This window comes from Oryctolagus cuniculus, chromosome 6 (genome assembly GCF_964237555.1).
Source record: "Oryctolagus cuniculus chromosome 6, mOryCun1.1, whole genome shotgun sequence".
Lineage (NCBI taxonomy): Eukaryota > Metazoa > Chordata > Mammalia > Lagomorpha > Leporidae > Oryctolagus > Oryctolagus cuniculus.
The window spans coordinates 11,708,715-11,735,645 of NC_091437.1; the positions used below are offsets into that span (position 1 = coordinate 11,708,715).

A 26,931-nucleotide genomic window follows, 5' to 3' on the forward strand; every position below is an offset into this window, starting at 1 on the left:
ATTTGTATTCCTTTTGCCTATCTCCGTGGCATTCCGTGTGCTTTCTGTGAAGTTTGTACATTTTACATTAGGGTGATACTGCGAGCCTCAAAAGATGGCCAGTGTATCCTCATGTGTAGGACAATGCCTTTCCATCTAAAGGGCTCAGTAAATACAGAGAGTGAGGAAGTGGGTAAGGGTGATGAGCAGGAGAAAAATTAGATGGGAAAAAGACTTGAAGACCATCTCACGGGTTCTGCCCTACTCATTCTGTACTTAACTCAGTGCCTGAAACTCCATGCAGACATCTCAATGCGGCAGAGCCCAGACACTGCCAAAGGACTGCACCTGAGCCCCTCTCTTTCTCTTGTGCTTATATGTAATTCCTTTACTGACACATTTGAAGGGGGCTTTACACAGTTTATACTGTGAGAAAACATTTGGGGATGAATCACAAAGATTAGAGACAGTTATCTCTAATAGTTGGGAAGAGGAGTTATTCAGAATCCTAGACTGGTCCTGATCTCTCTGCCTCTCTCTCTCACTGTCTGTAACTCTACCTGTCAGATAAATAAATAAATAGTTAATGATTTTTTAGGAGTAAAATTCTTAATAAAATTAAAGGCTTGAAATAAAAACTGCTTTCTTAAGATTAAAGTTAAAGGCTTAAAATTGTTAGATTTTTACATAGAAAGAATTAAGAAGTTATGTATATTGCTATAATTGATAATTTTTTTAAGTGTGTTTACAGACAAAGGGAGAGACACAGAAAGAGAAGTCTTCCATCCTGATGGCTTATTCTGCAAATGGCCACAGTGGTCAAGACTGGGCCAGGCCAAAACTAGGACCCTGGGACTTTATCTGGGGCTCCCATGTGGGTAGCAGGGGCCCAGGCACTTAGGCCATCTTCAGCTGCTTTCCCAAACACGTAAGCAGGGATTTGGGTTGGAAGTGGAGCCTCTAGGGCTCGAACCAGTGCCCATATGGAATGCCAGCATTGCAGGCAACGGCTTAACCCACAGTACTACAACTTGGACCCCAAAATTGGTATTTTTAACTGAAGCTTTATTTAAAACAAGTAATTAAAAAGTACGTATAACATTTTTCAGTGTTCTTTTAAGAATAGAAAATTGAATCCTTAGTGTTTATAAAGCATATTGTTCATGTGTATATTAATACTAGTTTTCCCCCATTATAGTACTTTTTTCTACTCTCAGGATTGTAAGCAGTTCAGATTTACAAATCATTAAAAAGCCATTAGGAACAAATATTAATAAATAATTAGTAGATAAGTATAAGGAATTTTAAGGACCAGACTTTTCTTTTTTTTTTTTTTTTTTTTTTTTTTTTTTGACAGGCAGAGTAGACAGTGAGAGAGACAGAGAGAAAGGTCTTCCTTTTGCCGTTGGGTCACCCTCCAATGGCCGCCGCAGCCGGTGTGCTGCGGCCGGCCAGACTTTTCTTGTACAATGAATTTTGATGTTTATGAATGCCTTGAGTAAATAATTTTCAATTCAGTGGAAGCATTGATTCTAATTATTATAACAACTTATTTGGTAATATAGTAATAGTATTATATTTACTCCTTAAGAACATCTTCTGCGTTTTCCTTCTGAGTTGACAACTTGGATACATTGCTGAGAAGTGGTTAATAGTGTGCTCCTTGTCAGTGGTGAACTCACCCTCTGCTCATATTCCTGTTTAACGAAGGGAAGAGGCTTGAACATCGGGCATTTTCTGCATTTCGGCTAGTGTGGCCTTGTCACTAGCTTCCTGCCCTTAGGCAGGTTACTTACTACTTACCATCACTGGCCCTTGTTTATTTAGTTTCTGTAATAAATAGCTGTTTCAGAGCAGATGTTCCAATAATGTATTATAGTCTCCCCCTTCAAAGTCATGAATAAATTAGATTAAGATGATATACTTCATCCCCTCATGTTTCTGTTTATTTTGCCCCAAATTTAAATGCTATGTGCACCTTCACTCAGCAAATATTCCATATTATATCTGTATTGTTTTTTGGTATATTGCTAGGTATTCTTGACATTTTTCGTATCCCTATGTAACAGGAGTAGTTCATTCTCTCAGAAGTTTGGCCACGTTGTGGGAAACCAACTTTCAAAATTTCCAGTTTGTGAGGATTAGAAGGACTAGTATGGTTTGAAATGTATATGCACAAGTATCATTTTTGTACAAAGTAGGCACAGCCCTTACCTACCAGACACATTTTTGTTGAATAGAGTCTCAGCTAAATGAGTAAGAGCTTGAGAAGCCATCTATTTTCAACCCATCGTACTTATACAGAGTTGTATTTCTACGTTTGAAGCAATGTTTTTCTTAGCCTGCCCTGAGGATATGGCTGTTCCTTCATGATACAAATTAAATTTTGTATTTATACCTATTCAAAACTCCCTCAGAGGCGCAAGATATGTTTTCTGATGCAGACTGATTATAAGAAGTCAAATGTCCACACTTCATTGTTTTCCTGAATAAGTCACATGCTTATTAAATATTAGCTGCTGAAGTATACAGCATCATAAAGTATATCTTACTTAAAAGTAACTGTCCTGTTAACAAAGTGCTTATTAATAGAATATGTATTATTTTTATTTACTAGTAGGATTAACCTATTTGTCTTACATGAATTGCATATAATTAGACAACTGTAAGCTATGGTATATGTAATTCTGCATAACTACTCAAATTTAATACTCCTATGTATGTTGTAGATCCAAGCTCTCTTGATCTTCATTGAGCTCATTGCTGCTACATAAAATGCTCAACTCCAGTATGACAACTATAGCGAGAACCACATTCCTAGGTTTATGTAACACAGTTGTCCTTTTAAAATCAATCTCACTTCTTATTAACCCAGTATTCTTTCCAGAGAACTCCTTCACAAAGATTGAACCTAAAAACATAGACAGGAGGCCTAAGAGTATATAAGAAATGAGAACATCATCATACATTAAATTGCCATATAATTATAGAATTGTAGATATTAACCCTGAAGCTTTTTTTTAAATAGTATTTAGTGAATGAAATTAATTACCAAATCAGTGATAAAATGGTTATTAACAAAATGGTAAGTAGCCAGTCAGTACTAGATATGACCATGTTACATCTGCTGTTCATAAATAAGATGGAAAGATAGCTAGCTGTAGAAAGAAAAATACCCCAGCTCAGCAAAGATTGTAACAGTTTGGGAACAGCATTTATGTGTTCTTGAACACATTCAGTGTCACAGTCTGTTTAGCATTCCCAGAACTTCTTACCTGAAGCATACAAGACTAACTCATCTCATGAAAAGCTATTTCAGTTTTATCTGGATAGTCATATATTGAGGATTACCTTTTTTATTTAAAGATTTATTTATTTATTTAAAAGGCAGAGTTACACAGAGAGAGGAGAGGCGGCAGGAGGGGGAGTCTTCCATTCACTGGTTCACTCCCCAATTGGCTGCAATGACTGAAGCTGCGCTCATCCAAAGCCTGGAGCCAGGAGCTTCCTCTGGATCTCCCACACAAGTGCAGGGGCCCAAGCACTTGAGCCATCTTCCACTGCTTTCCCAGGCCTTAGCAGAGAGCTGGATCGGAAGTGGAGCAGCCAGGACATGAACCAGCTCCCATATGAGATGCCGGCACTGCAGGCAGCAGCTGTACACCACAGCACTGGCCCAAAGATTACCTTTGAAATGAATACACATTTACTATTATCACCTCGTAATCTAGAAACAAAAATCTGTCATACTAAATTTGTAAGCATCATGGTCCTTCTTAAATTTTTTTCTTTTTACCTTTATAATATTTTAGTTTACCCCAACCAAGGATTCTACTTGCATGTAATTTATAACAGGCATCCCACCTTTTTTTCTGTAAAAAGCAAGAGAAAATATTTTAGCCTTGTAAGACATACTAGTAGCTCTGCTCTTCACACGCTAGTGAAATTGATTCACTTGCTTCAAGTGTTTACTGAGTACTTCCCATTTCCAGTCAGTCTTCTAGGTACTAAATCTGTAGCAAGAAGATAAACAAACCCCTCCGTAACAGAGATGAAAACATATGCTCCACCATGCAGTGCTAAGTGATGTGAAGTAAATGGAGAGCGGAAGAAAGTGTTGTTCTAGGAGAGGTAACATTTGAGCAGAGACCTGAATACAGTGAGATGATCAGCTGTATATGTTTGGGAGTGGAATTTTCCAACTAGAGAAGAGCTTGCAATGGGATACCTAAACATTAGAAGGCAGTAAAGCCAGAAGAAGAACAGGTGCAGGACCAGCATGTGTGCAGCAGGTTAAGCCAGCAACGCGACGCGGGCATCCTGTAGGAGCACCAGTTCGAGTCCCAGCTGCTCTGCTTCCAGTCAGCTCCTGCTAGAGTTCCTGGGCGACAGCAGAAGGTGGCCCAAGAACTCAGGCCCCTGCCACCATGTGGGGACCCACATGGTGTTCGAAGCTTCCGGCTTCGTTCAGACCCAAGTCCTAGCCTTGCAACCATTTTGAGATAGAATTCATGGATGGAAGATCTCTAGATCTGTTTCTCTCTCTGTCTCTCTTCCTATATATCTCTTTCTGTAACTCTGCCTTTCAAATAAATGAATAAAATTTTTTCTAGGAAAAGAAGAAGAATAGATATGGAAATTGTGTGATCTTATTACATTTTTAAACACCATTGTGACTGATAGAGAATATCGGCAGTGGGAGAACACGATGCAAAGGAGAGTGGCATGGATAATTTAATCTTCAGAATTAAATATTTAAGTTGTTTGAAATCTGATGCTGTGTTTCTTTTTAAAAATATATATCCCACAGATGATACATAGCATAATCCTGGAAACTTCCAAGTATCTAAAGAGTATCTGTTATTAATTGATTATATAATCATTGTGGTTGCTCAAAAGCAGTAATATTTTTGTCAGCGTGATCCTTATCTTTAACATGAATTATATAGTTAACTTGTCTAATGAGAGTATTTGCAAATTCCCTTGTGAAAACACAGTGGTTGTTATCTCTTCTAATAGTGCCGCATTATTTTTATTCTCATTTATTTGCAATATGCAGCCAGATTCTACTGCGACTGAAAGGGCAATTGCCAGACTAGCAGTGCACCCTCTCCTGAAGAAAAAAATCGATGTGCTGAAAGGTATGAAATAAGTGACCTGGAAGTGATGTTTACTAAGCACTTAGGTTTGTGGTTTTGGGTAAATATTGACTTATTTTAAATATTTATATGGTTCTTGTAACTCTTGAAAATACTTTCCTTTATAAATGTTACTTTAAAATTTCTTTGGGAATGTGCCTAAAATTGTATCATGTCAGCAAAAAACTAAATTTGTTTTTTCCCTAAATTCTGATATTAACATATGTAAAATATAATATATAAGTATATATTTTATGTATAGTATATACATAATAAAATTTGAATGCATTTGGTTTTCTGAATTTTCATATAGCTCATTACTTCTGATTGTACATTTCATGACATAATTTTTATTTATGTGTATGTATTTTGAAATAAATTTTTAGAATTTATTTTGCTTTTGTTCCAAGTTATTTTATTTTTGTCTAAAAGCACAACTTATAATATTTGATACATCATTATTACAGAAATTCATTGTCATTTTTTTGTTATTTATTTGCATGCAATGACTTTTTAAGTCCAAGACATGAAAAAAGAATGATTTTTCTTTTCATTTTTGCAGTTTCAAATGGCTCCATCTGAGCATATTTTGTAACTTTGGTTTTTAAGACGTTAACAGAGTGCTTTGTGAATGCTAACCCATGTGCGTGTTTAATAAAAGTCCTTTTAAAGTACTGCCCTGACACCCTGATGCTGTATGTGTTTCCATCCAAAACCACTCACGTACTGTTACTCTTGCAGCTGCTGTCCAGGCCTTTAAAGATGCGAGACAAAAAGTTGCTACAGTTGAATCATCAAAAAACGCTTCTGAAGAAAAGCATTCTCAGGATGCTTTGTGTTCAAAAGATGGTGCAAGTAAGTCACAGCAAGAAGGAGCTATCACCAGTGAACAAAAAGAAGAAGCCAGTTCCCTGGCAAAGAAACAAGGAACTAACTCAACAGAAAAAATAGCCAAGATGAAACGTGGACCCAAAGCAGTGGACGTTCCCCACTCTCCGTCAAAGCCTCCAGAAAAGGATTCTTCAGTTCCTCTTGAATCCCTGAAGACACCTGCCAACCCGAAAACGACAGCGTTACGTCCAGCCAAACAGAAGAAAGTGTCTGAAAGCCCGCCTGGTGACACCAGTGATGGGGAAGAATCGCAGGAGGAGGAGAAGGAGTATTTTGACGACAGCACAGAAGAAAGGTTTTACAGACAGTCTTCCCTGTCTGAGGACAGTGACAGTGGTGATGACTTCTTCATTGGGAAGGTCCGACGCACACGGAAGAAGGAAGGTAGCAGCCATGCTCCCGTGAAGGAGCTCAGGCCTGCCCAGAAAGTGTTGCCCAGGGAGGATACACACGAAGCCCATGGGGATAGGAGAAATGACAAGAACACGCCAAGTGCAGAAGCCAGGAAGTTGGAGTCAGTGTTTTTCCACTCTTTATCTGGATCCAAAAGCTCTAGAAGGTAAATGTGTTTTTCTGTTCTGAAGTTATTATTAATTCTTAATTTTTTGAAAGCTATAAAACGTTTACATTTCCTAATGCTGAGGGAAGGGACTGCCTCATGCCTAATTCAAGTTTGCACAACTCCTCCTATTTTTAGACTTGTTCCTCTCCATCCTGATAGTTGGATAATAAAACAGATACACCTGTGAGTATTGCATGTATATAGCCACTCTGAAAATGAGATGTGATAGCCAAATAATAAGCCGAATTTTTATTCCTTCAGTTATCAAAATTTTGAAACGCAAGTTAATTTTTGATGAAAAACTTTAAAATGATATTTTTGCTCGATGACCCAGGACCATTACTGAAAACATCAATCATTTGACTCTGCAGTTTCCTTTCAGAGTGTGAGGCTGCTGGCCCGACCTCCGAGCTTACCCACACTGCTTTGTGTTCGGTGCTGTTGGTGCCGCCCTCTGTGCTGTGAGCTGCTACATTCACAGCTGTTATGGTGTAAATTGATAAGTTCAAGTTCATTTATAATTCTAATCAAATGGAGAATTTCTTCACATTTTAGGGTGAAGAGCATGGTTATCCAGTTTCTTTAGTAACAGCTGTTTTATTCAGTAAGCTGTTTTTTCTGTGTTTATAGATCAGGGGTGGTCTTTTGTGGTTTACAAAAATGTGATTTAGAAATTTTCCAAAGATGACTATGGAAAAGGCATAAAGTCATCGTTGGAGCCTTGAAAATAATTAAAATATTTACTTTCATCTCAAATCTGCCTCAACAAGGTTTCATTTTTTTCTTTATTTGACAATAACATAATAGTTTTTTTCCCTTTCCCTGAAATATGTCTAAATTTTTGTGTTTTATGACTCATTCTCCCTGTGAGAGGATTTTTGAAATTCTTAATCTGGTTAGTGTGTAAGAGCAAAGACAAGGTAAGCAACACGAAAGATTTTTAGTTATGCACAGAAGTCCCTGTGAGAATGTGACAGGAGTCCTTCATGTGTCTGTGTCAATATTGGAGTCTGGCAGATCTCGATGGGGTGAAAGAAAAGCCTCAGGTTTTCTTGATTATCTTACTGATGATAGCTTGTGAGATGAGGGAGTATGATACGGTCCTCTGAATCAGTTTTATCTTAATTTTATTACTTTATCTTCTTAAAATCAGAGAGTTTTATCTATCTTTTGGAAGTCATAATGGTGTTTTTCTTCTTTTAGCAGCTACAGAGAACAGGCTCCCAAAAGCAGAACCCCAGGTACGTATTTGGCTGCCCAACATCCGTGGGCAACTGAGCAGTGTGCCAAAGTGGAAGGGTGCAAAGTTAGGGTTGCTTCATGGTCTGATGAAATTTATACCATCAGAAATGGAAACTGTCATCATGTGACCCTCAGTAGGATTTTTAATGTTTGTCATAAATTAATTAGCACATTGTTTAAGCAAATTATTAAATGTTAGTCTGGTATGCCATTAAATACTCAGTAACAAGTATATTATCCTGAGGGTTAAGAGGAGTGTAAGTGTTTTCCAATAATTCATAACAAATCAGAGTAGAATATATTTGGGTATGCTGACTTGTTACACAATTCCAGACTTCACAGGCTTCACATAAGGAATGTTTTATTTCTTACTAACATCAGAGACCACTGTGAAGAGGGGCTCTGCTGCACATAGTCATCAAGGACCCGGCTCCTTTCCATCTTTTGGTGCTTCTTTCTAAATCTCATGACTGCATCTGGTCACAGAGGAACTAACAAATGCAGCCTAACCGTGTATCTAGAAGTGGAATTTCTTGAACATGTAACTCTGTCACCACATGCTCATCTCACCTTTCCTCCCACGCAGACAGTGCACTTACCCCTTCCCACGGAAGCCAGCCAGGGTCACGCTGTGCTCCTGCATCCCGCTCAGAGTGCAGGGTGATGGTGAAGCAGTGCCTTCATCGGACCCTACTCGTGTGACCTTTAGGTTACAAGGAAGCTGTGTGCCCCAGTGCTGCCAGGTATGCAGTGGCACAGCAGGCACCCAGTTGAGGGAAAACTGGAAGACATACAACAGATTAGTACATGAAATTCTGCTACGCAGGGATCATGCTGGCTCTGAGAAGAATTTCCTATTCATTGTCTGTGGTCCTTGATTCCCTTCTTGGGAGAATCTTTGTTCCATGACTGTATTTGAAGTGGGCCTTGAATGATCTTTGGGAGATTTGCCCCAGGTCACAGGTGCAAATCTTAGGCATTGAGGATATTGTTCTCTTGGAGAGTTTTTCCACTCCAAGGGGTAACTTCTTTAACTATATACTTCCTCAAAAACTTGGTAGATTGCTGTCCTCTGTTCTGTTAGGGCAGTATTGAGCTCGTAACAGCACTGAGAATTCTTTATTTGAGCTGGTTCACGAACCTGCTTTATTTATGTTGAGTTGTATTGTTAGATTTTTCCCACCTCCATTCTCATTCAGCAGCTGCTGCATTGAGACTCTCAGGTTTGGATGGCAAAGTCATACCGTTAATCTTGCTCCAAAGCTGAGTCTTTATGACTCTGTAAGTCTTTTTCTGCCTTGCACTATTGAGTAACCATGGCTTCTCTAAATGTTGCATTCCAAATACCTACTACAGCTGGCCACTTCTTTCCTGAACTCTTTTCTTTTTTCCCCTGTCTCTTGTCACAGGTAGCCAATAATAGACAAATCTTTTTTTAACATTAAAAAAATTTGAGTAACAATAATTGTATATCTATATGACACACATTGTGACAAATTTAATGCATATGTACAATAGGTATTGATCAAATAAGGATAATTAGCGTTCCCCTCAGTTGTTATTACTTTGTGATCAGATAAATTGAGCTCCTCTCTTACATTTGCTCCAAGAATACACAGTAGCTACTTGTGAACTGTAGACACTCTGGTATACCATATAACAGTAGGAGCTTACTCATTCTCTATAAATCCTCCCTCCAGCCCCTTCTCCCAGCCTGTAGTATTTACTACAATGCCTTCAGAATGAGTGGTTTCAGCTTTCCACGTGTATGGGGGACATATGTAGTATTTGTCTGGGTTCCATCCTTTTTTTGCTTCAGATGACAGGATTTCATTCTTTTCCATGGCTGAACCATATTTCACACACTTTATGTATTCATTCATCGGTTGATAGACACCTTGGCTGTTGTAAGTAGTGCTGCAGTGAAAGTGATGGTGCAGGTATCTTCTTGAAAAAGTGGTTTCATTTGCTGTGAATATATTTTGCTGCATGTAGGAATCTCCTCGCTGTTTTGCATGGTGACTATCCTCATTTATATTCCCGCCAACGGTTCATAAGAGTTTCCCTTTCTTGGTATCCTCACCAGCATTTGTTATTTTTTGTCTTTTTGGTAGTATCCGTTCAAGCAAGGATGAGAACATCTCATTTTGATTTTGAGTTGCATTTCCCTTATAGCTAGTGAAACAGAACCTTTTTTTTCATATATTTGTTGGCCATTTGTATTCCTTCTTCTGAGAAATATCTATTCTGACCTTTTGACCATTTTTTTTACTGGAGTTTTGTTTTGTTTTGTTTTGTTTTGTTTTTTGGTGTTTAATTTTTGAGTTCATAATGTTTTCTGCATAGTAATCCTTTGTTGGGTAAATAATGTACAATTTTTTTGCCTATTCTGACAGTTGTCTTGTCACTCTTTTTTCCTTTGTTGTGTAGAAGCGTCTTAATTCATGCACCCCCATTTAACTAATTTTGCTTTTGGTGCCTGTGCTTTTGGAATTGTATCCAGAAAATTGTAGCCTACAACAGTGTTGTGAAATGTTTGACCTATGGTTTCTTCTATCAGCTTCATAGTTTCAACTCCATCTGAGTTGACTTTCATTTATGGTGAGAGTTGGGGATCTAATTTTATTTTTTAAATTTATTTATTTGAGACACAGAGAGAATAAATGAGAGAGACTGACAAGCAGAGAGCTCCCAGCCACTGGCTCAGTCCAACAAATCCCTGCAGAGGGCCTTGTCTTGTGCCAAAGCCAGCAACAGAATTGATGATGAGTCCCCCCGTGGATGTCAGGGACCCCTTAAACCACTACCTGTTGCCTCCCATGGTGCATATTAACATGAGGCAGAAATTCAAAGTGTAGCCAGGACTCAAACCCAGGTAGTCCAGTAGGGATGCAGATGTCCCAACTGGTAGCTCAGCCACTAGACCGCACACCCACCCTAATTTCATTTGAATACATGTGTGTATCCAGTTTTGCCGACGCTGTTTATTGAAAGAGACTCTCCTTTGTCAAAAGAATCTGTTGACTCTATGTATCTAGATTAATTTCTCCATTCTGTATTCTGTTGCATTGATCTATATGTCAGTTTTTATACTAGTACCCTGCTGTTTTAATTACTGTAGCTTTGTAATATGCCTTGTTATCAAGTATTGTGATTCTTCCAGCTTTTTTCATTTATTTTAGTAGCAGCAGCAGCATTTACTTAAATTGTTTTGGCTATTATGGGTCCTTTGTGGTTCCAAATCGATTTTAGAATTTTTTTTTCTATTTCTGTAAAGAATATGCTATTTTGAAGAGAATTACATTTGATCTGTAGATTGCTTTGGTTTTACATATATTTTGGCAATCAACTCTTTAATCCATAATGATGAAATATCTGCATTTTTTGTGTGTCCTCTGATTTCTTTCATAATGTTTTATAATGTTTGTTGTAGAAATTTTTCCCCTCTTTCGGTGGGGTATTTAGGTTTTGCATGAATAAAGCCATGTCATCTGTAATCTTGGATATTTTGACTTTCTCCTTTCCAGTTTGCTTGCCCTTTGTTTCTTTTGTTTCCCTAGTTGCCCTTGCTAAGACTTCCAGTAGTATATTGCATAAGAGTGGTGAAAGGAGTCACCCTTGTCTTGTGCCAGATTTGGGGAGAAATGCTTCCAGCTTTTTCCCATTCAGTATGTTATTGAGTGCTGGCCTGTCATACATAACCTTTGTTATTTTGAGATATATTCTTTCTGAACCTAATTGGGGGAGAATTTTTATCATGGGGAGATGTTGAATTTTACCAAATGCCTTTTTTGCATCTATTAAGGTGCTAATGTAGTTTTCATTTTTTCATTCTGTTGATGTGATTTATGACATTTAGTGATTTGGGAATGTTCAGTCATCATCACACCCCTGGGATGAAGCCCATGTGATCATAGTGTTCTTTTTGATGTGCTGTTGGATTTCATTTGCTAATATTTTGTTGAGAATATTGCATCCATGTTCATCAAGGATATTTGGTGTAGTTTTCTTTTGTTCTCATGTCCATTTGGTTTTGGTGAGCTGGCAGATCCTTCTGTTTTGGGAACAGCTTGAGAAGTACTGAATAGTTCTTTAAATGTTTTGTGCATGTCAACCTCTAAAGCCATTGGCATTTCTTTAATAGGAGACTTTTAATTGCTGCTTCAATTTGGTTACTCTCTAATCTTGATACAGTCTTGCTTAAGTTGTGTGTGTATAAGAATATCTATTTCTTCAGTTTTCTAATTTTCTATAGTTATTTATAGTAGGTTCTTCTGATCCTTTGTATTTCTGTGGTGTCAGTTGTAATGTCTCATTTGTCATCACTGATGTTATTTATTTTTTCCAGCTTTGTTGTGTAATCTGGTTTAAAGTTTGTTTTTTCTTTTTGTAAAATCCAGTTTTTTGTTTTGTTGATCTTTTGTATTTCTTGTAGTTTCAAATGAATTTATTTTGAAAGTGATGCTTATTATTTCTTGACTCCTAAGTCCTTAAGGAGCATCATTAGATTGTTTATTTGAAATACTTCTATTATTATGTATGCATGTGTGGCAGTAAACTTTTCTGTTAATACTGCATTTGCTGTATCCCATAAATTTTGATAATGTTTTCATTTCCATTTCAAGAATTTGTTTTCTTTGTAATTTCTTCAGTGATCATTTGGTCATTCAAGAGCATGTTTTTATGTGTTTGTAAATTTTCTTGTTGTTCTTATTGTCGATTTCCAGTTTTATTCCATTGTTTGAGAAGATATGTGGTATGATTTCAGGGTGTTTTTTGTTTGGTTGGTTGGTTTTTTTACTTTATTTAGACTTGGTTTGTGGCCTAAAATATGGGCTGTCCTGGAAAATGTTCCATGTACTGATCAGAAAGTCTTTTGTGCAGCTATTGGATGAAATGCTCTATAAATTTCCATTAGGTATGCTTGGTCTGTAATACGGTTCAACTCTGATGTGTCTGTTTTTTGCCTTATGTAATGCATCTGTTGATAACAGTGGAGTGTTGAAATCTCCAACTGTTACTATGTAGGAATCTGTCTCTCCCTTGAGATCTAATAATATTTCCATTATATATTTTAGTGGTCTGATATTGGGTACATATATATATTTATAATTGATATATCTTTTTGATAAATCCGACCTTTTATCAGCATGTGATGACCTTTGTGTTTTTTTTGACAGTTGTTTTATTTAAAATTTTTTTATCTGAGGTCAAGCATTGTTGCACCGTGGATTAGGCCACTGATTGGGATATCTGCATCCCATATTGTAGTGCCAGTTTGCATTCTAGGTACTCTACTTCCAATCCAGCTTCCTCCTAATGCATACTAAGAGGCAACAGATAGTAACTGAAGTGACTGTGGCCCTGCCACCCATGTTGGAAATCCAACTGGAGAGAGTTCTGGGCTCAGAGCACCAGCCTGGGCCAGCTGTGTCCATCAGGGCCATTTGAGGAGTAAACCAATAGATGTAAGCTCTCTCATTCTCTGTATGTATCTATATTCTTCTCTCCTCTCTTTCTTTCAGGTTGATGAAAATAACTAAGCATTTTAAATTTGTTTTATCTGAAAGAAGTATAATTTAATTCTGCTGACTTATGATTTCTGTTTGAGTAGAATATCTTTTTCCAACCCTTCAGTTTCAGCCTTGGTGTATCTTTATTTGTGAAGTGAGTTTCTTGTAGGTAGCATGTAGATGAGTCTTGTTTTTAATCTAGTCAGCTAACCTGTATCTTTTGTTTGGGGAATTTAATCCATTTACATTCAGAGTTAATATTGATACTTACAGGATCTTTTATTTCTTATATCGGATTCCTGTTGAAGTGGATTTGTTCTGAGAGGAAGAGTGTGGTGGGGGCAAGAGGCGTGGAGTCACCACACAGACCCCGGGAGTCACCACACAGACCCCGGGAGTCAGGTGAAGGCAGGCCTGAGGCAAGCAGCCTGCAGACTCGTTTATTTCAGTTGCTACAATAGCTTATATAACCAAGGCAGCCAATCCGATCACAGGGCGGTCTATGCCCTAACCAATTACACCCTGTTGCCAGGCAGTTTCCAAAACCATCCAAACACAGCCTGTTGCCAGGCAGGCTCCACTGTCACGTGGTTTCCAAAACCATCCAATCATAGCCCATTGCCAGTTGCCGTTGCCTGCGGCCATCTTGGCATGACCTTCTCATTCCACCACAGATTACCTTAAACATTTCTTGTAGAACTTGGTCTGGTTGTAATGAAGTTCCTCAGTTTTTGTTTGTCTGGGCAGTCTTTATTTCCCATTCACGTCTAAATGATAATTTTGCTGGATATAGTATTTTTGGTTGGCAGATTTTTTTTCTTTCAATTTGGGTGGCACATTTTTCTTTAAACATCTTGAATATATTACCCCATTTTCTTTTGGCATGTAAGGTTTCTACCTAGAAGTCTGCTGTTTGTCTAATAGATTTTCCTTAACTTTTTTCTCACTGTCTTTAGGCTTTTCACCTTTTCCTTGACTTAAAAGTTTAACCGTATTATGCCTTGGTGAAAATGTGTTTTGGTTTTTTTGCTTTTTGTTTTAGGGAGTTTTGGTTTTGGTTAAGTATGGATTGGATCATTCAAACTTCATGGATATGGCTGTCTATATCTCCTTTGAGAGTTGGGAAATTTTCAGCTATTAAGCCATTGAAAGGATGGGTTACCTCAAAAGACTTGTCTTCAGAGTCAGAAATTCTGCTTTGTCAGATTCTGTTATTGAAGTTCTTAATTGTATTTTTTGATTCAGGTTTTTAGCTCTAAAATTTCTCATTGGCTCTTTTTAATAATTTATATCTCTATGTTGAATTTCCCCTTATTGCCATGCCTTGTTTTCTTCATTTCTTTGAATTGTCTATCTATTTTATTGCATCTCATTGAGTTTCCTTAGAATCATTACTTTGAATTCTTTTTCGGGCATTTCATAGATTGCCTTCAGATCAAGATCTGTTTCTGGAGAACTGTTCATGTTTCTGCAAGGTGTCCAGCGCATAACAAATCTTCCCAGGCAGACGAATCAATTAATTCACAGGCTTTTATTGGGGTTCCACTCCCGGGCGAGGTTCCCCAGTCCCAACAGAATAACAGAGCAGGGGCCGGGAAAGTCGCATGTCAGAGATTGGGAAAGCTCCTTTTATAGATTCAGGGCATGGGGGTTAAAGGTTGAGGCGGGTCTGCTCCTCATTGGTTGACCTTTAGGCACCTGCAGGGACCTTGACAAGGATTTTCTTCCCCGGAAGTAGGCCTCTCCATTCCCGGAAGTATAGGCCTTCCCTCCTTGCGGATCCCAAAGCTACCATCCCGACCTTTTGATGATAGGAAAGGGGGCGACAGTGAGTCTCTGGCTACTTCCTGCTGACTGGGGACGTCGTCTACAGGGGTCTGCTGAGGGTATCTTGGGGCTCCACAGGGGCAGGCATGTATGGATGGAGAAGCATCTGGTTGACCACCTGGTTGCTGAAGGCCTTGGTTCATTCCATTATCACCTGCTGTAAACACTTAAACAGACACTGTAGTATACAAGTCAGAGTGAGAATAGCAACCAATGATCCTAAGAGTGGCATTAACCAGGTAATGAAAGGATTTCATAGAGGAGAGGAAATGAGGGGGGTCTCTGGACCCTTGTGAGGATGGTTTGATGAACGTGGTTTAAATCTGATCCCAGCTGAGACCAGGAGTAAGGCCACTCAACTTTCGCAGGTAGAGGGGTTTGTCTGTAGAGAAATTCTGAATAATCATACAACATTAAGTGAGGGAGAACACCATCAGTACAACACAGGTTGGGAGTAGAGTCAACTAAGTTTTCTGATTGAGAGGCAAAAAGAACCTGACAGAAGGGGCTTGATAATAATCTGGTGGGCTTTAGGCCTTATAAGTTAAGAGGCCCAGACCTGTCTCTTCACATAGGGTACAACCTAGGGGAGGTGTGAACCTCCTTGGGGAAGGCACCCTGTTGACTTCCATTACCTATCTGGCCTGGGAGGAGAGCTGGCCAGGTAAAGGCAGGTGGCAACTAACGGGAAATTTACAGTTCTGCCTGCAATGTTGCTGACCCTACTTGGCTATCCCCTCAGCTGCGGTGGTCACTTTGGAAGCTGGGCTGAGTGAAGGGCTTTTCAGCTTAGAGCCAGCAAGGTCTGTGGCTCTGACCTGAAGTCCTTCGACTCCCGGGCAGTTCCATTTCCAGTGATGCAACTCTTTGCTGGCAGAGCTGCCAGGGCTCTTCATAAGCTGACTTCTGCTAAAGCCCAGGCTTGCCACATTGAAAGCCACTGCAGTGGACTGGCCTGTTGGGTCTCCTTGAGGGCAGATCACTGTACACGACAGCTGTTAATAGGCCTGCCACCTGTCTTCACATTTCTGATACCTGGCTTTCTCTTCCTCCTGGTTTTTGTTAAAGCAGACCAGAGGATGCAAGTGAAGGGGGTGCTCAAGTCCCAGATCACTTACTGACAATAGCAATATCAAATGAAAATTTAGAAAGCAGTTTCAATCATTAGATAACAAATAGCAGTTTCAATACTAGCTTTTTAAACTCTTTAACTGTTTTTTAATTTACCAATTGATTCGAATTACTTTGTGCTCTTAGTAACCTCAGCTAACCATACTTTCAGTTGGTACCTATAATAGATTATTGGCTTCATCTGTTTACAGCACCATCCCAAAGTACTGAATACAACAGAAGTGGCTGGAAAAAGTCCATCAGAACCTGTAGGAGGACAGCTAAACACAGAACCAACAACACTTTAGTTTTATGAGCAGCAAATCTGATATGTAAAACGGTGATGACAAAAGACTTTAAGTTGTCTCGTTTAAAATTATAAACTTATTGTAAACTCAACAAGAGGTACTTGCTTACTTCACATAGCATTTTTGAAAGCATCTGTAGGATTTTACAGAACATTTAACTCTTTAGGCCTCTGTGGCTTTCTCATTAAGATCCAAGATTTCTTCCGTAACCTTCTGTGACTTCCATACACCCTCTTCAACTTACTTGAAACATTCCATCATTTCCATTCCAGTCTAGAGTAAACTAGCCATCAGGGAGGAAGTCAATCTTACAAACCTTGTCCTTTCTTTATTCAAAATAACTCTTTCCTTTTAACCTTCCTTACCAAATGCACATTTCTATAACATTTTTAACACAAATTTAACATGCTGAGTATACAAGAGTTTACAATAAATTAGCAGTTACACCTAAATGACTTAAGATGCTGATATTAAATATCGCTATCTGAATTAAATTAAAATTAAAATTGCATTCATCTAAAACAAGTACTAATTACCCATTGTTGGTTCATTGAGTACTGATTACCTGGAAACCTGTTAAAATAAATTACAAAAATAAGTTCAGCAAGTTACAAAGCAGTATTTTCAAAGGTAGTGATCTTAGATTCAAAGGAAGGAGACCAGACGAGGAGGCTAGAAAGCCACGTGTTCAGGAACAGGTCCTTTTAAAACTTTGCCAGAGGGCGGCCAGGGAAGCAGGAGCAGCAAATCCCATTAGGATGGGGGTGGGGAGCTTGACACTGGTGGTTGGGCCATGTGGCTACCTGGCTTCCAGCAATGGCCGAGGGGAGAGGCAGGACATGGGGTGGGGCAGGGCGGAAGAATGCTCATATGGGGGTGGGAGGTTCCTGGCTAGCTGTGGGGTCCCCAGGAACTCAGGTGAGTCAAGACTTTGGCAGTAACACAGAAGAGGCATCCTTAGGAGGTGGGGGCCCGATCGTGGCCAGCAAGACCTGGGCTGTGGAGCAGGCAGAGAGGAAAGTAAGGGAGAAGGGAGTAGGATGGGAGCGGAGGTTACAGAAAGCCTGGACATATGAGACCTCTGACCATTTTCTCTCCCTGCGGCAGAAATTCTCAAGGTAATTAGGCCATGCCTGGGTGGAGTAGAAGATTAGGCGTTTACTCCGTAGGTCCTGGGCCAGTCCCAGTTCCTTCAAGTTTTTTAGCAGGCAGGCCAGGGGGCATTTTGAATCCCACCCTCAAGATCGGCCAGATCGGTCTCCCCGGTAGCCCGGATCTACTGAAATTTGGTCAAGGCGTCCCCTGTCCCGGACTTCAGCAGACGGATTAGAGGTCAGTCCTCTACGGGGCCAAGCCAGTGGCAGGACATCTCCAACAGCCGCTGGGAAGCTAAATAGCAGAGAACAGAGCCCACGTGCACACGATTTGGAGGTCTCTGTCCGGCCGGAGAGCTAGCTGGGGATCGCAGATACTGGGCCAACCCAGAGGAGGGAGGGAGAACAAGGGAGGAGTTACTTACAGTTGGTCGAGCGTGGTCCGTAGTCAGCCTGGGGCACCAGACAGGTTCAAGGAGTGAGGGGGCCTCGAACCCAGAAAGGGGAGGCGTCAACCTCAGCTCCCGGGTTTCAGCACCATCTGCAAGGTGTCTGGCGCGTAACAGATCTTCCCAGGCAGACGAATCAATTAATTCACAGGCTTTTATTGGGGTTCTGCTCCTGGGCGAGGTTCCACGGCCCCAACAGAGCAGCGGCCGGGAAAGTCACATGTCAGAGATTGGGAGAGCTCCTTTTATAAATTCAGGACATGGGGGTTAAAGGTTGAGGCGGGTCTGCTCCTCTGACCTTTAGGCACCCGCAGGGACCTTGACAAGGACTTTCTTCCCTGGAAGTAGGCCTCTCCATTCCCGGAAGTGTAGGCCTTCCCTCCTTGCGATCCCAAAGCTACCAGTTTCCTGTGTCCCTATAGATCTGATGTCTACACATTTAGTGTAACAGCCAATTCTTAATGGAGTAAACTTCATTGGAAAAGATTTCCGTTTAAATAGAAAGTGGTCTGTCAATTGGGTGTTTGCCTTGGATTTGGTTCTAGGTAAACCCAGAAGTGCTATAGTTGTCTAGATTACTGCAGTTGTCTTATCTGCAACATTTAACTATTTCCAGGAAATAGTGGTGTGACTTTAGTAACAGGGGCTTCCAAAGGTGTGTGCCCTCAGACCCCCAGAGTTGAATGTCAGTTACACTGGGGTTTGGGATGGCACAGAGGGGCACATTCTTAAGTACTACTGGATAAGCATGGATGACACTGGAGCTTGTGACACCAATTGCCATGGCCCTAAAACTATAGGGTTGGACAGCACCTTGCCCAGATCTTGCTTGGTGGGCTTGGCTGCCAATGGGGATTATGGCACCACAGCATGGACTAGCACAGTATGTACTGGGGATTATGCACTGGCTTACAGCAGTGGAATGCAAGTAGGGCCTTCCACTGGTTCAGTTAACAGGTGGGAATGAAATCAATTAATAATTTTAAAATAAATAAACTTAGCATTGTCAGATACTCTATTTTAAGACCTGAATTTATGGCCGGCACCACGGCTCACTAGGCCAGTCTTCCACCTGCGGCGCCGGCACCCCAGGTTCTAGTGCCGGTCGGGGTGCCAGATTCTGTCCCGGTCACTCCTCTTCCAGTCCAGCTCTCTGCTGTAGCCCGGGAAAGCAGTGGAGGAAGACCCAAGTGCTTGGGCCCTGCACCCGCATGGGAGACCAGGAGGAAGCACCGGACTCTGGCTGTGGATTGGCATGGTGCTCTGGCCGCAGCGTACTGCTGGAGCGGCCATTGCGGGGTGAACCAACAGAAAAGGAAGACCTTTCTCTCTGTCTCTCTCACTGTCCACTCTGCCTGTCAAAAACAAACAAACAAAAAGACCTGAATTTTATGGCTGTACCTTGTCTGTACACAGATATCATAATCTAGTGATATTCTTTTGAAAATACAGGATGGTAAACTGTTTTCTTTGTTTATGCCATTGTGAATAATATCACAGTGTAGTACTCAATAAATGTCTATAACAGGGATAACAAGTACAAATGGACTACAGAAAGTTTGTGAGAAGTGGAATTAAACCATGTTTGTTTTGTTAGAAAAAATTTTATAATCCATGCATAGCATTTTTATAATAAGTATTTTCTACAGACTTACTGAAGCATCCTTCTCTATTTCCCAAAATTTACTGTTAATATGTCAGCTTGAGTTCAAACTGTTTTCTCTTGGGTTTTGGTTTTAAATTGTGAAGTGTTGCATTTAAGAAAAATAAGATTTCTTCCTTTAAACTTATTTTGAAGAAGACAAAGTATGTTTCTCTTGAGTATTATTTTAAAATTATTTTTGCCTTCTCTTTCTAGATTTCCCACCAAGCGAACCCCAGATCAAGAGTCAGTTTAATAAGAGTGCACACAAAGGACTGGGAAATACAAAACAGTCACTGCAGCTGCCACTTCATCCTTCGTGGGAGGCAAGCAGGAGGCGAAAAGAACAGCAGTCGAAAATCGCTGTGTTTCAGGGGAAAAAAATTACATTTGATGATTGATCAGTACCTCTTCTTGTGAACTTTCGTTCTAAAATTCTTTTTTAACTAGCCTATTTAAATGAATTTTAATGCCTCTTTGGAGGTATATAATATATTTGTCTTTTTCTTTCTTGAATTAAAATTATGTTTCATAAATCAGGTGTATACTTAGATTAACTTTTAATAACATGCCCCAGACTGTTTCCTGTATAAAAGAATTTTGGGATTATAGTGACTCCAGATTTTGTCATTTGTGCTTATATGAAGTGTATGTCACTGGCTTAACTCGTTTTTGGCTTAAAAATAAATATTGGGATACATTTAAAATAATATTGGAAAATATGAGGAAATCAGATCTATTTAAAATACATCACTCTTGTTAAAAGTTAACAAAACTAAAGTATGAATGTGCAAATAATAAATAATAGGCATATTACTTTTATATAGTTTTCTATAACAATTTGGGATTTATTAATTATATTTCTATTATTTAGGCAAATTTTTTAAATATTGCAACGTAACTAATCCATTTTACTTGTGTATTTCACTGCTTAGAAATATTTCTATTAAATCAAGAATCTATAATATCTAGTTATTTGACAGTGTACTTATAACCTTTTTTGAGGAATTGTAAGGTTATAATTTGTAAGAACTTCTGAAATAGGTAGGACTGAAAGAGTCTCTCTACCAATGGCTCAGCAGAGAGGTCATGAGGTGACTCCCTGAGGAGGGGCTACTTTATACACCATAGTGCTGCTATTTAAGCGAAGAACAGGGTTTTGTTTTGTTTTGTTTTTATTAGACAGGTAGAGTTATAGACAGTGAGAGAGATACAGCGAGAAAGGTCTTCCTTCCGTTGGTTTACTCCCCTAATGACCGCTACAGCTGGCGCTGCGCTGATCCGAAGCCAGGAGCCGGGTGCTTCCTCCCGGTCTCCCATGCAGGTGCAGGGGCCCAAGCACTTGGGCCATCCTCCACTGCACTCCTGGACCACAGCAGAGAGCTGGACTGAAAGAGGGGCAACCGGAACTAGTACCCGGCACCCCAACCGGGACTAGAACCCGGGGTGCCGGCACCGCAGCCGGAGGATTAGCCAAGTGAGCCATGGCACTGGCCCGAAGCACAGGGTTTTTAAAAGCCCTTCCAATTTCAACTTTTTTTTTCCTACTGTAGGAGAAATGTGAAGGTTCTTGGTTAACTAAGTAATGCTAACTAAATATAATCTTTTGTGGTGAGCATTTTCTGCAGCAGTTAGGATGTCACTTGGACATCAGAGAACCCAAGTTCAAGTCTTGGCCTTGTTTCTGATTCCAGCTTTTCGCTCATGTGCACCCTGGGAGGCAAGAGGTGATCCCTTAAGTTGTTGGGTCTCTGCCACCCCTGTGATTCAGATCCAGGCTCTTAGGCTTTTCCCAGCACCAGCTGTTGTGGACATTAGGGGAGTGAACCAGTGAACAGAAGATCTCTATCTATGCCTCTCTCGGTCCTGCCTTTCAAATAAATAAAAAATATAAATAGATTAAAACTGTAAAATAAGTAAATTTAACATATCCTGCAGGTTAATGGCACAAAAGTCCATCTGATTAACCAGGCTTCACAAGTTCTTTAGAGTCATTTCTATCTATTTTAAGAGTTCAAGAATTTAGGCCAGCACCGTGGTTCAATAGGCTAATCCTCTGCCTAGCGGCACCGGCACACCGGGTTCTAGTCCTGGTCAGGGCGCCGAATTCTGTTCCAGTTGCCCCTCTTCCAGGCCAGCTCTCTGCTGTGGCCAGGGAGTGCAGTGGAGGATGGCCCAGGTCCTTGGGCCCTGCACCCTATGGAAGACCAGGAGAAACACCTGGCTCCTGCCTTCGGATCAGCGCGGTACGCCAGCCGTGGCGGCCATTGGAGGGTGAACCAACACAAAAGGAAGACCTTTCCTCTCTGTCTCTCTCACTGTCCACTGCCTGTCAAAAAAAAAAAAAAAAAAAAAAAAGGAGTTCAAGAATTTAGATAATTAGAAGAATGGAGTTCAAGATACACAATAGGAAAGCCATTCTGTGTGTTGAATGCAAAATTTTACTTTTTTGTTTTGGTTGATGTAATTTCAGACTGACAAAGTGGAAGGAAATGTTTCTGTGCCTAACAGACCCTGAGGATGCTGCCCTTCAGACAGAAAAGTCTGCCCAAGCCTTCTTACCCCAACTGCAGGAGGGTTGATCCAGTTAAAGAGTTAGAAGGAAAGTTATATATCTTGGTTTCTAGGTTTTGGTATGCAAAGAACGGTTGGACTTGTTTCTGGGATGCAGTGAAGTTACTTAATCAGGGTGGTCTTTCACAGCACCATGGTTTGTTAGCATGAGTCCAAAACAACCATTTAGTCGAGGACAGTGGTTCTGAACTTAGGGCAGTTTTGCCCCACAGTGAACATTTGGCAGCATCAAGAGTTATTCTGCATTGTCACTAGGGGAAACAGAGCTGGCTACACACAGATACAGGCCCAGGATACTGCTCTGCTGTCTAGAGTACCACCAAAACCAAAAATTCCAGCCCCAGATTAATAATACTGATGTTGAAAACCCCTGGTCTGGGGTTCAGTTGGCCCCATTACTGAGGCATTACCATTGTAAGCATTCCTCCTGATAGTTTGTCTACTAGGAAATCTGTGTGGCTGGTAAAAGCAATCCATGTCTGAGTCCGTAAGCGCTTTGTTTTTCTTCCCTGGCCTGGGTAGGTTCTTTATGTGCATTGCGGAGATCAGTCTACCAAACACTCAAGGGGACCCTGTTACACGTTCCAAAGCACATTCTCTTTTTGTGTTCCTCTCCTTATTCTCCAGCATTTTGCCTCACAAATTAGTCACATTGAACTGAACTCTGAACTCTTGTCTCTCCAGTTCTGTAAATCACGTGGGCTTCCTTCCACTCTCAGTGTGGTGCGAAATCTCTGCAGGCTGTGAACTGATTGCACTTGTTTGTATAGCACTCATTGTTTTCCTTCACTTAGGTATGGCCTGTTGCCCATCACTTGAATACCATTGTTTATGTCTTTTGTTCAGTTTTCTGGTTGTTTAATATAGAAGGTCAAATCCACAATCCCTGTTACTTTACCATGGTCATAAATTTTAAGTTTTTCAGTATTTATTTTGAAGTTCATATTGTGCTTAATTTCACCCGTGGGAGATTCTTTAAGCTTGTGTCTTCTGATCTATTCTTTACCTCTGAGAAAGCTGGTTCATGATATCCACAATAGATTTACGTATTTGCTCAACACTAAAGTATATAGAAATTAGTTTTAGAATTGTGATGTGATGCCTCTGTAAAACAAGTTAACTTTTTAAACTAAGTTTAGTATTTGCTTAGAGTTCTTCTTTAATGTGAAGGTGTATGATCTCAGAATTGTTTGAAACTTGCCTGGGTATGTCAGAACAGCAAAACAAACAAACAAAAGATGGAGGAAGGACATCCTGAAAATGTGTCTGTAAAAGCATAAGAAAATTGTCCAAACTGTCAAAATATATTTTTTCAGCACTCTAGATTTAAAGACTTGCAGCAATTCAGAAAGTTTGTTTTTTTTTTAAGGAAAAATGTCTGCATCTTGATTGTTGTGACATCTTAAGCCCTGTTTCCATCTTTGCTCCCCTGGTGCCTGTTAGCCTTGGAAACAAACCACTCACAACCACAGTGGAAAACCTGCAGCCTGGCAGCCCTGGAGGAGAGCAGATGGAACTGGAGCTCCTCAGAGACACAGGTGGTTGTTACTGTTTGACCTGTCTGGTCATTCATTGCACAACCCCCTCGCAAGGCTGTTTTCATATAATCTGGGGCAGACTTAACCAGGGCAGTAAGATTTTTCCCTGAGATAACTTTCCAAATTATGAGATGCAAATGTTTAACATCCAGGCTGCCTCAAGCAGTAACAGTTGGGATAAGTAAGTTAACCAGAAAGCTTACAAGGAAATCTGAACAATCAAGTATCCATAGGGACTTTGATGAGTTCAAACATACTTCTTGGAATCAGGAAGATCTCACACATTGATAGGACTGTGTGAATGGACAGGAAAGTGCCAGGAAGCCTCTAAACTCTCACTTAACAACTGAAATTGAAGTGCCGTACAAGAAATGAGAGAAGCCTGAAGGATTGTCAGCTTCCTAAGAGTTAAAAGCTACCCTAACACACACAGCCCTTCAGCAGAAAAGGTATTGATTCCAGAAATCCAAGGAAATTTCTGTCCAAGTGTTAGTTTGCATACTGCTAAACTAAATAAGCCAACTTAAATGACTATCAATAGCAAAGAATATAGACTTCACAAAAGTAGTTCAGAAAAGTCACCATGTATTTACCAACAAAAACCATCAATAACAGTAAGCCCAGGGTTGGAGGGGATCTCATTTAAAGAACTGCAAGATTGTATTATTAATTAACGGGACATTCACAAAAAGAGCCCTGTACTCAGGGGAGGTTTTCAATCAGAAGAAACTTTGAGGAAGCCCAATGTTTGGACTTACTCAAATTAAAGAAGTTAATTTACATATATTCAAAGAGCCAAAGGAAACCAAGTCTGAGAACACTGTCTTACCAAGTCAAGAATATCAGGAATGAGACAAATTATAAAAAGCCAAAAAGAAATTCTGAAGTTGAAAAATAAAATTACTGAAATGAAAAATGCAACAACAGTAGATTTAAGCAGGCAGAGATTTGGCAAACTTTTAGATGATAGAAGAGATTATCTGGTTTAATTAAGGAACAGAAAGAAAGTAAAAAAGATGTTCAGAGACCTGTAGCACACCACCAACTATGCCAGCATGGGCATATGCAAATATGTGACCCAGAATTTCCACTCATATATACCCAAGAGAATTGAGAACATTCACATAAAAACTTGCACATGAATGTCCATAGTGGGCTCATTCATAAAATCTAGAAAGGTGAAGCAGTCCAGATGTCCTTTAACTGGTGATGGATCAAACTATGATATTAGTAATATCAAATATTATTCAGTTATAAAAAGGAAGTATTGATAGACAACACGACATGGATGAGTCTTGAGTAGGACATTGTGCTAACAATAAAGAACAACAAACAATGTGATTCCATGTGTATAAAATGTCCCAAATAGGTAAATTCATAGAGACTTAATGTAGATTAAGTGGTAGTGAGGAGCTGGGAAAGAGAGGAATTGTTTGTGCTGTTGGGTCTGGCATTTTTTGTTGAAAGGTAAATGTTCTGGAACTGAGTAGTAACTGTGGTGGAATGAGAAGGCCATGCCAAGATGGCTGCTGGCAACATACTCTGCCTGGCAACAGGCTGTGATTGGATGGCTTCAGATACTGCCTGGCAACAGGCTGTGATTGGTTAGGGCATAGACCACCCCTTGACCAGATTGGCTGACTTGGCTGTATAAGCTGTGGTACCAACTGAAATAAACGAGTCTGCAGGCTGCTTGCCTCTGGCCTGCTTTCACCCGGCTCCCTGGGGTCTGTGTGATGAGTCTGCGCCTCTTGCTTCCACCACGCTTCTCCCCTCAGAATGAATCCACCTCAACAAGTAACATTCATCATAAAATCTTGTGACCATACAAAATCCACAGAATTATGCACTTCAAAAGGGTGGATATTTCATATGTGAGTTACAGCTCAGTTTAAAAAATAATAGTTGTCATTTTTTCCCTCCTCCCTTGTAGTACTTCATTTGAATGCAGTATAGTTCAAGTGTTTCTGATGGTATTTATATAATTTTTCCTCCTTCAGTTGCATTTATTTGCTTTATATATGTAAGACATTACCATGTCTCATACTTCAGAGTTTTTAAGACAGTAAACTCAGAAGAGGGCAATGCTGCCTTTCCCTTGTTTCTGTTCTTTCTACTTCCTTCCCACCTATCCCCTCTAAATAGTCAATTGCGTGGATCTCTGGTATCTCTGTCTTGTGTTCCATTTGCCCAAATGAATAAACATCTATTTTCATATTTCCCCTTCCTTCTTACACAAAAATAAGCATTCTCTAAACATTTTGTAAACTTTTTTTATCATTTAAGAATATATCCTATTACTACTAATTTGATCATAGAGATCTTCCTGAGTACAAAAAAAAAAAAAAAAAAAAAAAAAAGGTGTAGTCCCCCATTGGGTAAATGTATCAGAATGTTCAGCCACTCACTATGTGTGAGTAAATAGGTTATCCTCCATATACTGACATAACAAATACTGTTGCAAAGAAAATATGAAAAGACAATGTATTTTCACATTGTTGGGGGCATATCATTGAGAGAAATTCCTAGAAGTGGGAATGTTAGATCAGAAGGTGGTGTTTTGTAAACAGTTGCCAAATTCCCTATCAGGTAGCTTGTACTAATTTGTATTCCCTCGACAGTAGGAGTACATGAGTGAGGCAATTGTCCCCATAAATTCCCCATGATAGTACTGTATTTTACATTTGGATTTTTGGCAAATTGGATGGTTGAGCCATGTTGTATCTCAGTATAATTTGACTATGCATTGCTCTTACTGTGGCTGTAGGTGCATACTTTCTTCATGTTTAAGGATCACTTTTGTATCAGTTTTTTAAAATTATTTGTTCATGTCATTTACCCATCTTTCCTTTGGTGATGGCCTTTTGTTTTTAACCTTTCTTCCTCTGATTTTTCAACTTCTTCTAGGGATACTAGGTATTTTATGTATTACAAATATGTTTCCCAATTAGTTGTCTTAATTTTTAATTTTCTTCCTTGCTATTTTTTTTTTCATTTAATTTTTGCGAGTGAATTGAGAATAGTAGAAAATCTCTCCCTACGATGATTTGCTTGCTATGTTATT

At 39.7% G+C, this 26,931-nt stretch overlaps 1 protein-coding gene across 1 annotated transcript in view; it reads left to right on the forward strand.

Moving 5' to 3' along the window:
* Window positions 1-20,465, forward strand: part of SRFBP1 (serum response factor binding protein 1) — a 68,485-nt gene extending 48,020 nt beyond the window's left edge. Inside the window, exons 5-8 of the mRNA XM_008254947.4 lie at window positions 5,039-5,120; window positions 5,859-6,567; window positions 7,774-7,811; window positions 19,972-20,465. Of these exons, the coding sequence (XP_008253169.2) occupies window positions 5,039-5,120; window positions 5,859-6,567; window positions 7,774-7,811; window positions 19,972-20,156 (1,014 nt within the window). The 3' untranslated portion in view covers window positions 20,157-20,465. The remainder of the gene's footprint in view (window positions 1-5,038; window positions 5,121-5,858; window positions 6,568-7,773; window positions 7,812-19,971) is intronic.
* Window positions 20,466-26,931: the final 6,466 nt, after the last annotated feature.